At 37.2% G+C, this 17,550-nt stretch overlaps 1 protein-coding gene and 1 long non-coding RNA gene across 3 annotated transcripts in view; one reads left to right on the top strand and one right to left on the bottom strand.

Moving 5' to 3' along the window:
- Positions 1–17,548, top strand: part of LOC309503545 — a 47,857-nt gene extending 30,309 nt beyond the window's left edge. Inside the window, exon 2 of the long non-coding RNA XR_014207714.1 lies at positions 13,726–17,548. This is a non-coding gene — a long non-coding RNA (uncharacterized lncRNA). The remainder of the gene's footprint in view (positions 1–13,725) is intronic.
- mylka (myosin, light chain kinase a) overlaps positions 1–17,550 on the bottom strand; it is a 116,422-nt gene that overhangs the window by 13,599 nt on the left and 85,273 nt on the right. For both annotated transcript variants that reach the window (XM_082176030.1, XM_082176031.1), the window contains 4 exons: positions 4,789–4,836; positions 2,445–2,572; positions 1,864–2,017; positions 74–379 (listed from right to left, as the gene is read on the bottom strand). In XM_082176030.1, coding sequence (XP_082032156.1) covers positions 74–379; positions 1,864–2,017; positions 2,445–2,572; positions 4,789–4,836 — 636 coding nt within the window. The remainder of the gene's footprint in view (positions 1–73; positions 380–1,863; positions 2,018–2,444; positions 2,573–4,788; positions 4,837–17,550) is intronic.

Below are 17,550 nucleotides of genomic sequence, written 5' to 3'. Positions count from 1 at the left end.
AACTAAAGTTAACAGCATAATCCATGCTTTGTTCCTAATACAATACTATTGATGTCCACCAGGTGGCGCTCACCCTCTTCGGCCTCCAGTCCCACCTGCACCGGCACAGACTCAGCACTAGGCTCCCCGACACCATAGATATTTACAGCTCTCACTCGAAACTTGTACTGTCTGTCTGGAAGCAGGTTCTGTACGTTATAAGAGGTGCTGTTACAGGACGCCAGATCTGTCCACTTCATGTCCACAGAGTTCCACAGCTCCACGTTGTAGGAATGGACAGCGCAGCCCCCGTCGTATGTCGGCCCATACCAGGACAGTGTGAGGCTGGACTTCCGGATGTCTGAGGTTGCTGGGACGCGGGCAGGGGGGTCAGGCTTATCTGTGAAGAAACAGACCAAGACTGACATCGACGTCCTAAAATTCATCAAAGAGTTCAGATTCACTACAAGTACACTACTTAACTGGCAAAATGACAGCCAGCATTTCAGCCCATCTATGTGTTTTTGTAACCGAGAAAACAGGCAATGTTCAATGATTATATTGTCTTTTTAATCTTTAAAGATGCACCTAATTCTGTCTTCAAATGGAATTGCAGTAAATATGACTTCAGGGGGCAAAACCTGATTCGCAATCGCAATCACGCCTGGGAAACTCAGCACTCTAAAAAATGCTGGGTTGTTACAACCCATGTTTGGGTCAAATATGGACAAACCCAACCATTACGTTACATTATATATATAAAATGGGAATGAAGGCTTTGTCGGGACAGCATTCCAGCAATGCACGGAGAAGAGCAATTACACAACATTTTAAGATGAACAAGCACACTTTGTGCTAACTAATGTGTTCACTCACAGAATCAGACACTGCTACTTTTTATATAACACATTTCCTGTTATGAATTATGATACTGTTTGATCCGTTGGGTCGGATAGCTTTCTCACCTAAACCGAACCACCCCAGAGTTTGTTTTCAATCGGACCGAGACCACCCCGTTCAGGTGATCTCGGAGCGATTGTTTTGGTGCAGATCTGAGTGCGATTGCCATGTTCAAATATGCCTAAATGAACCAAACTATGGGGGCACCAGGTTCCGAAACAAATGCTTCGAACGAGCCAAGTGTGAAAACTCTCTAAATGTGTTTGTCACTCCTGACATTTTTTAGTGTGCAGATGGCCTCAGTGGCTCATGGGGCCTGTACATTATTTAAATAAACTTATAGTCAATAAGTCAAATAAAAGTCATGTAATTTAGTTTCAGGTAAAACAAATAATTTCTGTATATTTCTACATTAATAGTAGAAATATAAATGTGCCCAACTGCTCTGTTTTTAAATAGTTTTAATAGTTTTTCTATGTAAACGTGCTGGACAGACAAGAACGTGTCCTGTGTGAATGGATCCTTATTTTAGTTTCCATTTTACAGGGTTCCTACACAGTTTCCATTTCCAAATTCGATTCTTATCCAGACTCAGATTTCCAATTCTGTCTGTAGATTTTTCAGACCATTTAAACTAATTGGTTCAATACAGCATTATTTTTAAGCTTTATATTTGGTATAGTACAGTCATCTGTACATTTTTTTTTTTGTGGTTTTCTTGAAGTGATAACATGTGTTTACTTGATGAGTAGAAGCCTAAAATGCATAATAACCTGCATTTCTCCAAACTCTGTTTTAATTTTTCCATTCTTATCCAGACCTGGAAATGAATCAAATCCAATTCCATAATTTTCGAAACTACGTAGGAACCCTGATTTTATAGTACACTTTGGGCGTCATCAGATGTTGTGAAACTCCTTTCATGTAATGACTTCCATATGCATATGGCCAGATGTTCAAGTTTTCACTAGTGTTCGCACTTACCGACTATAGTGAGGTTGAGGGCGTCCTGTCTCACGCCGTAGCTGTTCCTGATCTCGATGGTGTAGCATCCGCAGTGCTCCTGCTGTCCTTCTGTGATGGTCAGCTGACTGCTGCTGTCTGTGCTTAATACTGAGATGCCCTGACCTTCCTGAATCTGAAGAAGCAGAGGATGCGGGTAACCAACATGAACACAAGTGCTTGTTTCAGGCGTAGGCTACTTCAAGTGTTCAGTTCAAACAATTTAGAGTGGAAAGTCAACTAACTGAAATAAATGGCAGTAATAAAAAGTTTTTGTGTTTGAGCCATGTGTACAGAGGGGTATGCCAGTGCTTGCAATATTTAGTCATTGAGGATGATGGCTGTTTTGGAAAAGCTGTGAGCTGCCAACCTAGAAAGCATTTTTGGGCATCATAGCAACTCCCAATCCAAAGACCATATTAAATAGTAAAAACAAATGAATGTTTAAAGCATTTAAAAGGGACTGGCAAGTGAATTCATGTGCCATCTGTGAGTTAAAGAATCAAACATTTAGAAGTCTTTCTCTCTGGTTTTTACACGTTAAAAGGTGAAAAGACTCTTACTGGTTTGCGGAACTTGAGCCAGGTGCAGCTGATGGGCAGCGCTCCAGTGAACTTACACAGCAGACTGACCTCTTGGCCCGCCAAGATCTTCATATCATCAGGAAACTGCAGGATCTGAGGAGGAGCACCTAACACACAATCCACTTGTAGAATTTAGGCTAAATTTACAGTATGTTCGCCACAAGATCCATTTGCTCTCACAGGGGTTAAACATTTATTGAAATGGCACAACAGACTTTCTTGTCACTTCCTGGTATGTTTCCAAGGTGAAAAAAATTAGGGGAATTTATTTATTTATTATTAGCTTGTTATGGCATTAGCTATGTTTCCATACAGCTATTTTACATGCATTTTGGGGAAATTGCATAAAAACACTCTATGGAAATGCCAAGATGCACGTCATACATTTTAAAAATGGACATAAAAAAATAAACATTTGCACTCAATTGAGGTGGATACATTTATCCAATAAGAAGACATGCACATAAACTACGGTGGAAACCCATTAATTGAATAAATTAGTGATGGGTCGATCATGAACAGTTTGTTCATTTTAAACAAATCTTTATGACTCGGCAACAACGAGTTGTCTCAGAGAGTGATTCGTTCATTTTTTGTTGACCGCTTATGCGCAACATTCCATAGGTTCTGTACAGGAAACAGAAATGATTTGTTTCAAACAAGCACATATTTCCTTTTTTGCTTACAGTTACGTGATGCGTTTCTGGTCTAAAATTTCTTAGAAATTATATATTTGTGAATTTCTGTCATGATGGTTCTTTTCCAAAACTCGTGATGAACGAACGACTCAGACCCGAAGACTCGGGAGGTAAACTAATAATTTCTGTTTCCTGTACAGACAGCATACCTTCAGTCTATGGGGATGTGACGTGGCAAAAGAACAAATGACTCGGATCAGAAGGTGAGGTAAACTAACAGACTGAATATCCTGAAGATCCAGCTACGCAATGAATTAATCATTTCTGTTTGTCATACTTTGGCCTTGGATGCAGTATAGTTTTTTGTTATTCTAAATGTGATCAAAGTTTGCGTAAGTTGATGTGTTGGGGAATCTGGTTAACATGTAACATATACTGCTGAAATGAACGAAATTACTTTTAATTTTGATTTTGCTGGAAGAGACATTCACATGACTTTCCCTCAACAGTGGTTGTGATTGGATAACTTGGCTAACCATTGGATCAGTTTCATTACACAGCATCTCAAACGTTGGTTTGATCATACTGAAATGCCTAAACCAAAGTCTATCATTAGAATATTGTGGTTTAAAAAAAAGTTTGCACACTCTGAGGCGCAAGTCATTTATGATGGAGGAAAAAAGAGCCACTGTGGCTTCCATTTTTATTACAGATATTTTGCACCGATTTCCCAGGAAGTGACGATTTTGTTCTCTTGAACACATGGGATGGAATCACTGCTTTATTCGCAAACATTTTCATGCGATATTCCAATTTTTAAATCTGCACCTTGGATTTAAAGGTATTGATGACATGAGTTAAAAGATTGGATATAACTTTGTATTCTATCTCTCCCAGTCGCATGCAAAGTCCAAGATAAACTTTTTGCTACTTTTCCCCATGGAACGTATAAAGTAGTTAGCTATTGTTAACAAATTAAACTTTATTGTAAAGAGTTACCAAAATTTCTTAACAGCCATGAAATATCTTTACATTATTTTTATTATATATATTGTTTACCATGTGATTAGTTCTTCACTTTTCCTTGCCCCTCAATTGACAAAACGTAAATTAAAAAAAATTAAAATAAATGAATATAAAACATAAACCATGGTTATAGTTATACTTTCAAAACAGTGATATAGTTGCAGAATTTAAATGTTTAATCATGGTGCTGCACTTGCCTGCTAGACTTTCATTGTAAGTGTATTACTATACCACTGGGGTGCTCATTCCTGTTCCTGGAGATCTACCTATCTGGGGTGTGTTTCCCAAAAGCTTCGTTGGCCAACTATGATCGCAATTACCATTGAACTCTATTGGTAACGACGGAACTTGCGACCATAGTTGGCTTTGGGAAACGCACCCCTGCAGAGTTCAGATCCAGCCCTGATCTAACACACCTGTCTGTACTTATCAAGTGTTTGTAAAGATCTTAATTAGCTGGTTCAGTTGGACTTGGTCAGGGTTGGAGCTGAACTTTGGATTGGGCACCATATAAACTATATTTTCTTTGGTTGTACAAACTCGGGACACAATTATTATCTGTTGTAATCAACAACATGTCACATAAATAGCATGTGTACTGTTTATTTAACCCAACATGTATCTTTAAACTACGCAGATGATGACTGATTTGATCCTACCTTGTTTAGCCACTGTTTTGGGTGGGGGTTTCTTTATTTTAGCCTCACCTGAAGTGAAAGACACAGAAATAAAACACAGATGAGATACCACATGACTTTCAATTAACACAGAGAAAATGGGCTCAACATACAATCTCAGTCCAGAGAACTGATCATAAAACATCAGCCTAATATGTTGCAATTTCATACATTCTTTAGTTATGCTACTTTCATGTCTCTCGTATCGTTCCACACTCTCTTTCTTCTTACCCAATAAAATATTTCAAAATCAACTTCAATTGCATGTCCATTTCTAATTGGGGGATTGGCTGGCTGTACATTATCCCTTACTTATTTTATACCAAAATGGTTTTGTTGATGCTTCATATCAACTTTCAAGTCACACACACACACACACACACACACACACACACACACACACACACACACACACACACACACACACACACACACACACACACACACACACACACACACACACACACACACACACACACACACACACACACACACACACACACACACACACACACACACACACACACACACACGTTGGGTTACATGTTATGTATGGGAACAATCAACATTCTATAGACATAATGATTTTTATACTGTACAAACTGTATATTCTATCTTCTTACCCTAAACCTACCCATCACAGAAAACCTTCTGTATTTTTACACTTTAAAAAAACATCACTTAGTTTGATTTATAAGCTGTTTTCTTCATGGGGACCAAAAATGTCCCCACAAGGACAAGGATTTAATATATGGCCATTGTGGTGGGGTCGTTTTGTTCCCATAACGTAGGGTTTATCAGGACCACACACACACACGCACACACACGCACACACGCACACACGCACACACACACACACAAGCAAATGTTAACATCAGCCACCAGATCTACTCACAGAATCTAGTGTATTTGAGAGAACATGCACTCTCACGTTTACAGAATGGTAAAAGGGAGGGTGGAATGAGAGGAAAGGAGAGATGTTTTTCTCTGGATGTACTAGGAGAGATCAGCTGCTAAGGTTCTTTGCTCTTTGCCTTTTTTGGTCATACTAAAAATATCCCCAACAAGAATCCAGGAAATAGCTTTTGCCACTATTTATTTTACATCTGATCGCTGTCATGAAACAATGTGATGGCAAGGCCAACAAACACAAGCCTAGAGCTGCAGCACTGGCAATGAAGCTATTCTGATCTGAAGCAATGTCAAACTTCTGAGGAGTTTTTCTGTTGGTTGTAAGACATTCCAATCTCATCCCTCTCTGAGAGGCCATTCTCTCATTCCTCTCTCTTTTCCTCTGTAGCCGTGGAAATGAAAACATCCTCTTTCCAACACAAAACTATTTTTGTTTCATTGAGCATTCACCTGAATCCATAAAATTTGGACAAAACATCTCAAACTGAGTTTATAAACAGAGATTATAATGAAGCTGATCAGATCTTCCTATCTGTCCTTTCATTATAAATCAATTGTGTCGCAAGACATATATAGAACCTTCAACCCCCAATTGAGACTCACACAAGACGTTGCATAACCTGCTATTTAGGAAGACTAGCGGGCTTTGACATTTTAGGGCTGTTGAGGCAACATGATCATGTGTAACCTTATGGATTTTATGTAAAGTGTAGTTTTAGCACATGTTGGACACTAAAGTCTCACTTAAAATTGTCTACATTTTACTGAATTAGATATAAAATATCAAGCCAAGTGCATCTGTCAAAGTCAAGCCAATGTTCTTTATCCACTGTTTAACTCAAGATCTCTAATTAGTCTCAAGGTAATTTTTAGTGGATGTATGAAGTCAGTTCACACTACTGGTGAAGTTCATTGTATTACCTATAAACATGTTCCACAAAGTTTGACACCCAAAAAGTGTCCAGGACTTTTTGTCTTTACTTTGAACAATATATTTCATGTATCATATTTTAAATTTTTTTGTAAAATTGATTGGTTGACATCTGCACTTGTGCTATATTTCTTTAAAATAAATGCCACTTGGTTTGATATTTTGTTATACAATGTAAATTGATTTGTATAATTGCATTCTGGCTTAAGAGTCCAATATATTTGGGGCCATAATATATTTTTGTAAGTTTGTATAGACAGCTAAAATGTAAACCTTATTTGACAGCATCTAAAATTTAAGCATTTTACATATACATTTTTTTTAGAGATGTTTAGGTACACTGAATATTGGAATAACTGGATTTAATAGGTACATTTTATTGTAATCTACCTACCTATATGGGAACTTCAGGGCCCTAATTTCACCATCCTATGAAAATCCTATTTAACACCCCCTTAAAACTTCTAATAGGGAACAGTAGTCTATTATTCAACCTTACTAAACTCTCGTAAAGGGAGGACATTCACAAAACGACATTCACAAAATGGAGGCCTATCACCATAATAGCACGAAAGAGCACACTTACTACCAAACCCGACGCCAGACCTACAGAAGGGTTCCAAATTAAGTATTATAAAAATAAAGTATTATATTAGCAGATATGGAGCAGACAGACTAGTAATACTTTAAAGGGATAGTTCACCAGTGGAAAGATGAATGTGTATTTAAAATGGGTCATTTATGTAGAAGAAATGTGAAATTATTTTTGAATTTGGAGCTTTCTAGACTGAGAAAAGCCAGAAAATTTATTTTTGGCTTGTGTGGATGAAAGACAACAACTCCCAGAATGCACTTGCTTCGCTGCTCTATGAGGCCACTTCCAAGCCACGCCTACCGGTAAGAGAGCGCAGTTTAAAACAACAAGGCTAGGCTACTAGTGAGTCTCCATGACGAGTCAGCCCAGGATTTCGAAATCGCCCAAAATGTCCGGGATTCGGCTTTTGCGTTCTACAGTCGCCATTCATTATGTTTACTGTGGCGAGCAGGACGAGACTGAGGGCCGCGGGAGAACGCACCGGTCTCGTATCTCTCACGGAGGAGCGGGAATTTTCTTAATGTTAAAACGCACATCAACCATTCACTTGTTTAGCGTTCATGTAAACACTACATTCAGATTCACCAATCGGAATGAATTCAGTTAGATTGAAACAAAAGGTGTGCATGTAAACAATGAATGGTGACTGCAGAAAGCAAAAGCCGAATCCTGGACATTTTGGACGATCTCGACGGCCGGACATGTCCGGGAAAAAGAGTATGGTAACCCCTACTACTCAGCTTTCTCCTACTACTCAGCTTTCTCCACAGAACAAGAGCCTGCTAGCTTAGCTTCCAAAGAAAGACGGCTGACACTATGAGTAAATTCTTTGAGTGAGATCCCACCCTCTATGGGCGGGTTGAAAACATGCGGGACAGCGCCTCCTACTGGCTGTAGTCTTTAGCCTCTGGCCAAAAAATCCTCAGATGACACAAAATGAAAATTTTTTCGTCATCGGAGGATTTTTTCCAGACAAAAAAATACATAAATCTCTCCTATCAGGGGGATATGAGGGTGGAAAGCACGGTAATTCGAAAATACTACAGGTTTTCTACTAATACAAAGCTTAATGCTAAATCCTGAAGTTTCCCTTTAATGACTTGTAGTTGACATGTAGTAGCAATTCTACAACTGTAGTAGAAGTAGAATAGAGCTGTTAGTAGAATGTCTAAAAAGTGGACAATCATATAAAGTTACCAAACTAAAAAACTTGATGTATGATGAATGACAATAAGGCTTCAAGAATTGGAAGTATAGTCCAGTTGTACTGTTGTGCTCCTGGGTTTGACTGTTCCGCCAACAAATCATCAAAATACTTTCCAATAAATTCTAGTGGAAAAAAAATTTATAATAAAAAAACAGTCTACTCACTGTAAATGTGCAAAAGAAGATTTTCTTACATATTCTGCATGCCTGAGTTTATGGTAATGTTATGTTAGTAGCATAATAAACAAATGAACTCAGTGTAAGTTATTACACATGGTAGTAGAGGGTAATCCTGAGCTCAAATTAAGGTGTTTCTAATTTATTCTGCATGCTGAGCTACCCGTCTTAGGACCAGATTTACTAAACAGTGCAAATTAGCGTGAGAGCGCTATTCCAAAAAAGTGACAATGGGAGTGGAAAGTTCTGCATGTGATCTACTGACGACACACAAATCAAAGAACACAGATGCAGTCAGATCATTTCCATAACGACCAATGCAATTTACCAGTTAGCGTCTGGTTTAAGACGTGCTTTTTTTAGGCGGTAAATAATGGGTCAAACACCAGTAAATTGAAGAGCGCAAACCTTAGTAAATCACCTTGCATGATTCATTTAAATACTCTCCTCCCATAAATTTTGCGTCTGAAAGGGAAACACTACAAATGCATATGCAATAAGTTCAGCCGCAAAAAAAAACTGGGTCCACGCCTTTTCAGCGCAAATTTTTCACTGTGTCTTTAGTGAATCCTAGTTTTTTAAAGGCAAAAGAGGGTTTGCGCTGTCGCAAGCTGTCAGTAAATCTGGCCCATAGTATTAAAGCAAGTTCTTACACTCCCAACAATGCAACATTTCCAACAGTATGACATTGGCTGTTTAATTTAAAATGTTGGGAACATATGTTCACAATGCCCAAACAAACAATAAACATACAGATCCAAAAAAATAAATAAAAAAATAACCTTTGTGGTTAATAATAATAATAATTCATTACATTTATATAGCGCTTTTCTCGGCACTTGGGTTAGGTGTTTGTTTACTGTGTGACTGTGAACCAGACTTTTTTGAGCTTGCCTTGGTATGAAAGCATATTCTTTGGACATAAATTTAAATCACAGGATTATTAGACAAATATGGAACAAGTGAGTAAAGACAAAGGTAGAGCAAATGCTTTAGGATAATGCTGGAAATGCTGAAACATCACACAGACACACACATAGGCCACCCCACTTCCATATTTCATAATGTTTAGGCTTTAGGCCACAGGATCAAACGTATCTGTTTAAAAGCCTGACAACCTGAAGACACTTAGAACACAGATAATCTCTGCCCTCCACTGCTTCAACAAATCACACCACTTCACACTGTCAACCACTGCAGAAAATAACCAGACAAAAAGAAAGACAGAGAAAGCAGGAAACAGATCACTGTTGCTATCTTTAACATTGCTTCATCATGTTATAAATGATCGAAAAAAGCAGGTGAATTAATGGAATCACTGAAACATCTGCATGGTGATGTACTGTATAGAGAGACATAATAGAAATTAGAACTTTTATTTAAAAGTTCTGTATATGACATAGTAGAAGATATGAAAAGGGGAGAGCGTTTAATGACCAGAATTTCTTCACAGTACTTGAAGTGTCCTGTTATACTTATTACTAACATGGAAAGGTCTGCCGCAAAACGTTTACATGATTGATTTTATTGGCTTCCTATATCATCCTGCTGCTTAATTGCTTGCACTTGTGAAAAATAACTACACTTCTACAAATAAATTAAACATTATTATTGTTTAAATTTACATTGAATGCAATTAGCTGAACTTTAAAGTGCTTTTTTTTTTACCCACTTAGTTAAGACTTAAGTATATTTATACTGTATGTAATTTCATAATTACATAGTTTATTGTTTTTTTTTTAAATTTACTGTCAAATGCACAATACTGATGTGTACAATTTGTTGTACTAAAATGTCATTTTAATGTAATTTCTCTTGAAACTTGTAAATCGTGTTTTTAAATATATGGTCATATTTTATATTAGATGACTTTAACTGCTATGTACTTACGTCAAAAAAAAAAGTTTGATACAATGTACTTATTGCAATATCATGTATTGCAAAATACTTTTGATACTATTGAGGTTTAGGGACAGTATACTACAAGTGTAAATTAAGTAATAATACGTTTTATTTATATACCGCCTTTCCAGTGCTCGAGGATGCTTTACAATGTACAAGCAACAACGAAAGGATAACACCAATGTTACACATTATATAGACAAGGCAGCATACAACGAACACAACTTAAGAATGATAACATTCAGAAAATAAGTGAGTTTTGAGTAATGATTTAAATTCAGAAAGATTATTAATACAACAGAGTGATCGGGGGAGAGAATTCCATAGTTTAGGTGCAACAACAGACAACACTGAATGACCTGCCCCACATTGAGAGAGGCGATACCGAGCGAGAAAGAGAAGGCCAGAGTCAGAAGATCGCACTGACCGAGTCAGGGTGTAGGGGAGGAGCAGGTTACAAATATAGGGAGAGGCAAGCCGTGCAAAGATTTAAAAGTGAGCAGAAGAATTTTGTATTTAATACGGTAGGCCACTGGGAGCCAGAGGAGATTATACAAAACTGGGGTGATGCGAGCAGAACACTTGGTACGGGTAAGTATTCTAGCAGCAGAGTTTTGAATATATTGTAATCTGGAAATGGAGCTGGAAGTTAAACCAATGAAAAGGGCATTACAGTAATCAAGATGTGATGAGACAAATACATGGATAACAGTTTCAGCGTCTTTGACACTGATGAAGGGACAGAGCTGGGCAGTGCGACGTAGTTGAAAGAATGCAGATTGGGTGATAGAGTTAATATGAGCCTGAAAGGAGAGAGGAGTCAAAAATAATACCTATATTTTTAACAGTACTTGGTGGTTTGATGTGAGAACCATCAATCTCACAGGTGAAATCAGTAGGAATATTGCTAGTGAGTGACAGAGTTCAAATAAAAAATATCGTAGTTTTGTCCATGTTTAGTTTCAGAAAATTTGAATTGAGCCAATCTTTTTCATGCACACAAGCAGAGATTTTGTCAGTTTGGGCAGATAGAGCAGATAGAGAAGGTGTACAGATGTATATTTGGATGTGATAATCCAAAATGGATAAAAATCCATTCTAAAATGCAGTCTAAAAGTAATAATTAAAACAATGATATGTAAGATCTGACCCAGAGGTAGTATGTAAATTATGAATAATAATGGCCCGAGAACGGATCCCTGGGGGACACCTTGCTTCAGCGGGACAGTAGGTGATCGAAAATCCTGAACTGAAATGTAGAATTGTCTGTCAGAGAGATAGGAAGAAAACCAAGAAAGAGCAGCACCAGAAATACCCACATCCGAGAGGCGAGAAATAAGTAATTCATGGGAGACGGTTTCGAAGGCAGCGCTGAGGTCAAGTAGCAGAAGTATAGACAGAGAACTAGTCACCAGAAAGTAGTAGAACACTCACTACCTTAACAAGTGCAGTTTCAGTACTATGAAGTGGGCGAAAACCAGGATCAAAGAGATTATTTTCAACTAGAAAAGTACATTTGAAATAATTATAGAACTGATGGATCAAGGTTAGGTTTCTTGAGAACAGGGGTAACTGCAACAGTTTTGAGTGGCAGAGGGAATGAAGCAGAGGTAAGAGATGCATTGATAAAATGAGAAATAGGTGCAGAGATGACAGAATGGCAAAGTTTCAGGAGAGAACTAGGAGCAGGGTCAAGTCGACCGGATGAATTGGATCTCAAAATTAACTCAGAAACAGAAGATGGAGTAGTCAGAGAAAAGAAAGTCAGGGACTGACCAGATAGATTTGGCAAATAGCTAAGCTTTGTAGCATCATTAGAGAATCACCGGTGGAAGGCATCTGTCTTTTCTAGCAAGTGAATAAGGAAGGAACAGAAAAGCTCATCTGAAGCTAGAACATCATGGGATGGAGGCTTGGTGAGCTTGTCTATTGTGTTAAATAATGCTTTTGGCCTGTTGCTTGATTTGTTAATTGTGGCAGAGACAAAACTAGAATGAGCCCAGTTCAGAGCAGATTTGTATTTTATGAGATGTTCAATTAAAGCTAAATAGTGAACAGTGAGGCCAGTTTTCCTGTAAAGGCGCTCAAGCCGTCTACCAGTAGCCTTTAGGATACGAAGCTCAGGGGAGTACCAAGGAGAAGGGTGGGTGAAAGGGACACTTCTGGTCTTAACAGGAGCATGCTCCAGCAAAATTAAAAAAAAATATGGAGTGATAGTTAGATATTATCAGGGAGGGAGAAGAGAAATCAAAGACATCAGAAAGATTCAAAGAAACAATGGAGGTGCAAAATGATGCAGTATCAACAGCATTGAGATTGCGATAGGATATAACAGTCATAGGACATTTTTTATGCTTAGGCAAGCTTAGGCTAAAACAAATAAATGTATGATCAGAGATACCAGTGTCAGAAGAAGAGATGGAAGAGATATCAACCCCTGATGTACAGATCAAATCAAGGATATGACCATGCGTATGAGTAGGAAAATTAACATTCTGAGTCTGATTAAAACATTCAAAATTAGACAGTAATTGATAAGTGTTAAAGCAAACAGCATCAACATGAATATTGAAGTCATCAAAAAGGAGAAAGGGAAAGGAAAATGAACAGGCAAGGGTCAAAAGTTCCCTGGGTTCATAAAAAAAAAGTTAGACAAAGCCTTAGTAGGACGATAGACCAAGATAATTATGAGAGAGTCAGCCTTCACTACCATATAATTCAAATGTATTGGAGTCGTGAAAATCTAATTGTGTGAGTCGAAGGTTATCTTGATATATGACAGCGAGACCACTACTGTGCAGAGGTGGACAAAGAACACAACTTCCTTACTTGAGTGAAAGTACAGATGCTACTGGTCAAATATAACTCCATTACAAGTATAAGTTGTAAAGACAGATTTTTACTTAAGTAAAAGTACAGAAGTACTTGTTTTTAAAAGTACTTAAGTATCAAAAGTAAAAAGGAAATGTCAATGCATTGTTTTATTATTGTTGCATTGTTGTATGTAATACTTACAGTACCTTATATGCCTCTGAATCTATGCCTGCCTACCCTCATATCAATATCACATTTATTTCTAGAACACAGTTCCAGTATAGTGGGATTGAATGTGAGATTGAATAAGTGCACTCAATAACGTCCACAAAGGTTTCGGACACACAAATGGCTGATCCCTCAAATAGTGCCCTATTTAAAGTTTTTTTGGCTTTCAGTATGAATATGTTTGCCTTACTGTTATCTATAAGCTAGTGTGGTCCAAAACAATGACAAAATTCACATTAAGAAGACCAAACCCAACTTTGAAAATGAAAATCAGGTTGATGTCAGAATCCAACGCCAGACTGACATTAATCTCCAACGTTGGACAGACATTGTATTGTGGTTGATAATGAAAATTGGGTTGACGTCAGAAACCAACATCAGTCGTGTTCTGACGTCAATCCGACTTTCATTTTCAACCAAAATGCAACCCCTGCAACCAATGTCATCCCCTGACTGACGTTCTACATTCTACTCAAGGACCTTGGCATCACTGTAGTGGAGTAAAAAGTATGATATTTGTCTTTCAAATGTAGTGAAGTTAAAGTAAAAAGTTTCCAGAAAAAAACAAAAAAGTGTACTTAAATACAGTACTCAACTAAATGTACTTTGTTACTGTCCACCTCTGCCGTGCAGTCAAGTAGATTTAATTGCAGAAAATCGCCAAGAACTTGTCAGGTTTCAGAGAGAAGACAAATATCAAGCTTATTGTCAATGATAGTTTCATTAAGATAAGGGTCTTTGTCCAAGATTGATAGACAATTCAGAAGTGCAAAGTGAAGATGCAAGACATTCAAATTAAACAATGAGGTATGTTGCTGATCGCTACCAGTGAGATAGATTCAGAAAGCACTGCATGTTGTTACCGGCAGGCAATTGTCTGGGCAAGGACGACAATTTGTAGTTAGTCCAGATGCATGGAAGAGCATCAGGCTTAAAGCGAAAGGTACTCTTGAAGAACTCTTACAATTATGCACACTTCTTTACGTGTACCTATGAATATTAAAGAGACCATATTGAAAAACTAATGAGATCAAAAGAAAGAATAATTTATCGCAATTACATAATTTATGCACACAAAAGTGGCCTTATTTTTTTATTTATATTATATTATCTGCAAGTACAGTTTAAAAAAATATATATACTTTTAAGATATGTAGACTAAAAGTGCACATTCAAAACAATTGAGCACATTTTTAGCAGTGTTCTTTTACTTTCTTTGAGTTGACAGGTTTGTGGATTTTTTTTTATTTGACCTTTTTCGCCTTTATATAGAACTAAATTAGTAACTGTAGACTAAAAGTGCACATTCAAAACAATTGAGCACATTTCTTTTTCACAAGGGAGTATTTAGCAGTCTTCTTTTACTTTCTTTGAGTTGACAGGTTTGCGGATTTTTTAAAAACATTTTTCGCCTTTATATAGAACTAAATTAGTAACTGTAGAAACCATGATGGTTTTTTTCCTTAACGCTAAACTACACCCCCAATATAGATACAATGTCAACTGTATCTAATGTTTGTTTTTTATGACTTAAACAAAAAAATACTAACACAAAGCAGAGTGTTGCGACAGGATAAACAGGGAAAAATAAATGTAGCAACACAATAAACCCAGAAACAAAAGAAAAAATACATAAATATACATAGATCATACATACATAAATCCTATAGTAGATCTAGGCATGTGGAGCTGGGGAGGACTGACTAGCTTACAACAAACAATGACAAACTATCTTTGATGCCTGAAGTATTTGTACATGTTGGTACCATAAACATACGGGGTGAGGTGAGTTACAAGGCGAAGTTTAATATTTAGTTAGGTTAAGGATTCAACGCTAACAGAGATGCTTTCCTAACAAGCACAACTAATAACATAGAGATACAAATATAAGCCATTAGAACAGAGGAATGTAACAAGCATGACGTAAGTTGCAGTGGTTGTTTCTGAACTGGTCATGAAAGCACAGAGTCCTTAAGGACACCAATTGGGTTTTCAATTTCCACCAGCGATTCAGAGGTGCTTTGGAGGTTAGAATTTTCCATCATCCACGACACCACTGCTTATTTTTATAGCTTCATGATTTTTAATCACAGATTTTCCATGACTGCAAACAACTCAATGACGCAATGTAACCCCTTATAATGTAGGACCTACCTAAACCTTCAGTTGCTCCAAAATCACTATCAATCTTTTATTGTCAGCCTTGTTGATGTTCACGTGTGGACAAGAAGAAATGTACAACATTAAAAGCATATCTGCATGCTTTCAGTGCTGGTACAAATGCACTGCTGTATCTCTCCTTTGAGGAATCTGGTTCTGCAGGTCCATCCACAACAACTGCATGTGCATTACAACATAAATGCATGCAGGAATATTATATAAACATTCTGTTATTGTTTAAACAGATGGTTTCTGGAAAACTATTAATTTCACCCATTGCCAGCTCACTTGTGTATTCTCTTTTCATGACATAAGCTAATCAGCACAGAATACCCAGATAACTTGGACACAGTTTTGAATAGTTTCCTAATAAATGAGTAAAATCCACTGCCCCTCTAAAACAAAGCATCAAACTTGACTGACTGACTAATGGTTAACTATTAAAGTTGTAAAATTAGGGCTCAACATCGCTGTGTTCCAAATCTAGTGAGCTACCCCAATGTCTACTGTCTACACATTTTACCCCATTTTTACCATTTTGGAAACATCGTAAGTAACTGATTTGATATCAGGTCAATACTGATACTAGACAGCAGGTGCATTAAGACCAACTCAAGTTTGCCAGCCAAACATCCTCAAAAATAATTCTGATACACTTTGACTTTATATCGCATGTTACAAAACAAAACTAAAGTACCCTTCAAATGGTTTTCAAGTACGTACAGTATATGCATCATGCAACACTTTAACCTGCAAGTTAAATCACAAACAAATAATGTCATGGAAGAGTGATTTCCTTTTTTCTCAGCAGAATTTGCTTGTAACCTTTGAGAAAACCTTTGTAAATATACCTTTCTCACTTCTCCTTTCTTTTAAGAATAAAGAAAAACATATGGGACATTTCTCATGTGCACATATCAACAGTTTCAACAGTCTCAGTTTCAGCCATTTCGAAAGAGTCTGCTAAAAGAGTAGGCGAAAAGTAGACCCACTAGTATACAAAAGCTTCACAAAACATTCTGAAGAATGTCAGGCATGTTAAAAACATTGATGTTAGAAAACTCATACAACACTCCTCGTGGTCTGGAGAGTGAGAGAGAGTCTTGACTGAGCCCATACATGGAAATCTAAGTGGGTTTTGCCAAGCAGTCATGCAGTAAAAGTCATGATCTCTCTTGCTCTACTGTCAGAAATCTCCTTATAATCTCTCTTTATATCTCTCAAACACACTTTTGTTCACCCCTCATTCTCCTTTTTGCTCACTGAGTTTGTTTAACATTAAAAATCAGTCAAAGTCAGCTATCCAGCAGCCTTTGTCAAACAACTCAACTGATGAAGAGTGTGAGAAGTGAATGACTGGTTCACCAGTGAACACGGACCGTAGTTCATCTATAAAGTCGTATACCATACTACAACTAAAGACCATATGGCAACAATAGAAAATAGTGCAAAGGCTAAATCTTTAACAATAATAGTCCAGCTTAAAACGTTATTTAAAAAAAGTGTCGAGATAGAGAGTGGAAAACTATTCACTAGTTTTCATCTTTCCCTGAATCTACAGATATGTATGAACTAGGTTACATGCGGATGGATGTCTTTGTTTGTGTGTATTTTTAATCTGATTTTAAGCAAGATATATTTACAGCAAAAAGTAGCAACCTACTAAACAATCTCTAACAATTGAACAACTTTGCAGAAAATTGCAAAATTCACTCTAATTAACCTTATCAGAAATCAAATGGAGAGCTTCCTGCTAGGCTTTTGACAAGTGACCTTTCTCTTTCTTTCTTTCTTTCTTTCTTTCTTTCTTTCTTTCTTT

This window comes from Leuciscus leuciscus, assembly GCF_965113295.1.
Source record: "Leuciscus leuciscus genome assembly, chromosome: 7".
In the NCBI taxonomy this organism is placed as follows: domain Eukaryota; kingdom Metazoa; phylum Chordata; class Actinopteri; order Cypriniformes; family Leuciscidae; genus Leuciscus; species Leuciscus leuciscus.
This window is presented reverse-complemented; position numbering and strand designations above follow the sequence as displayed.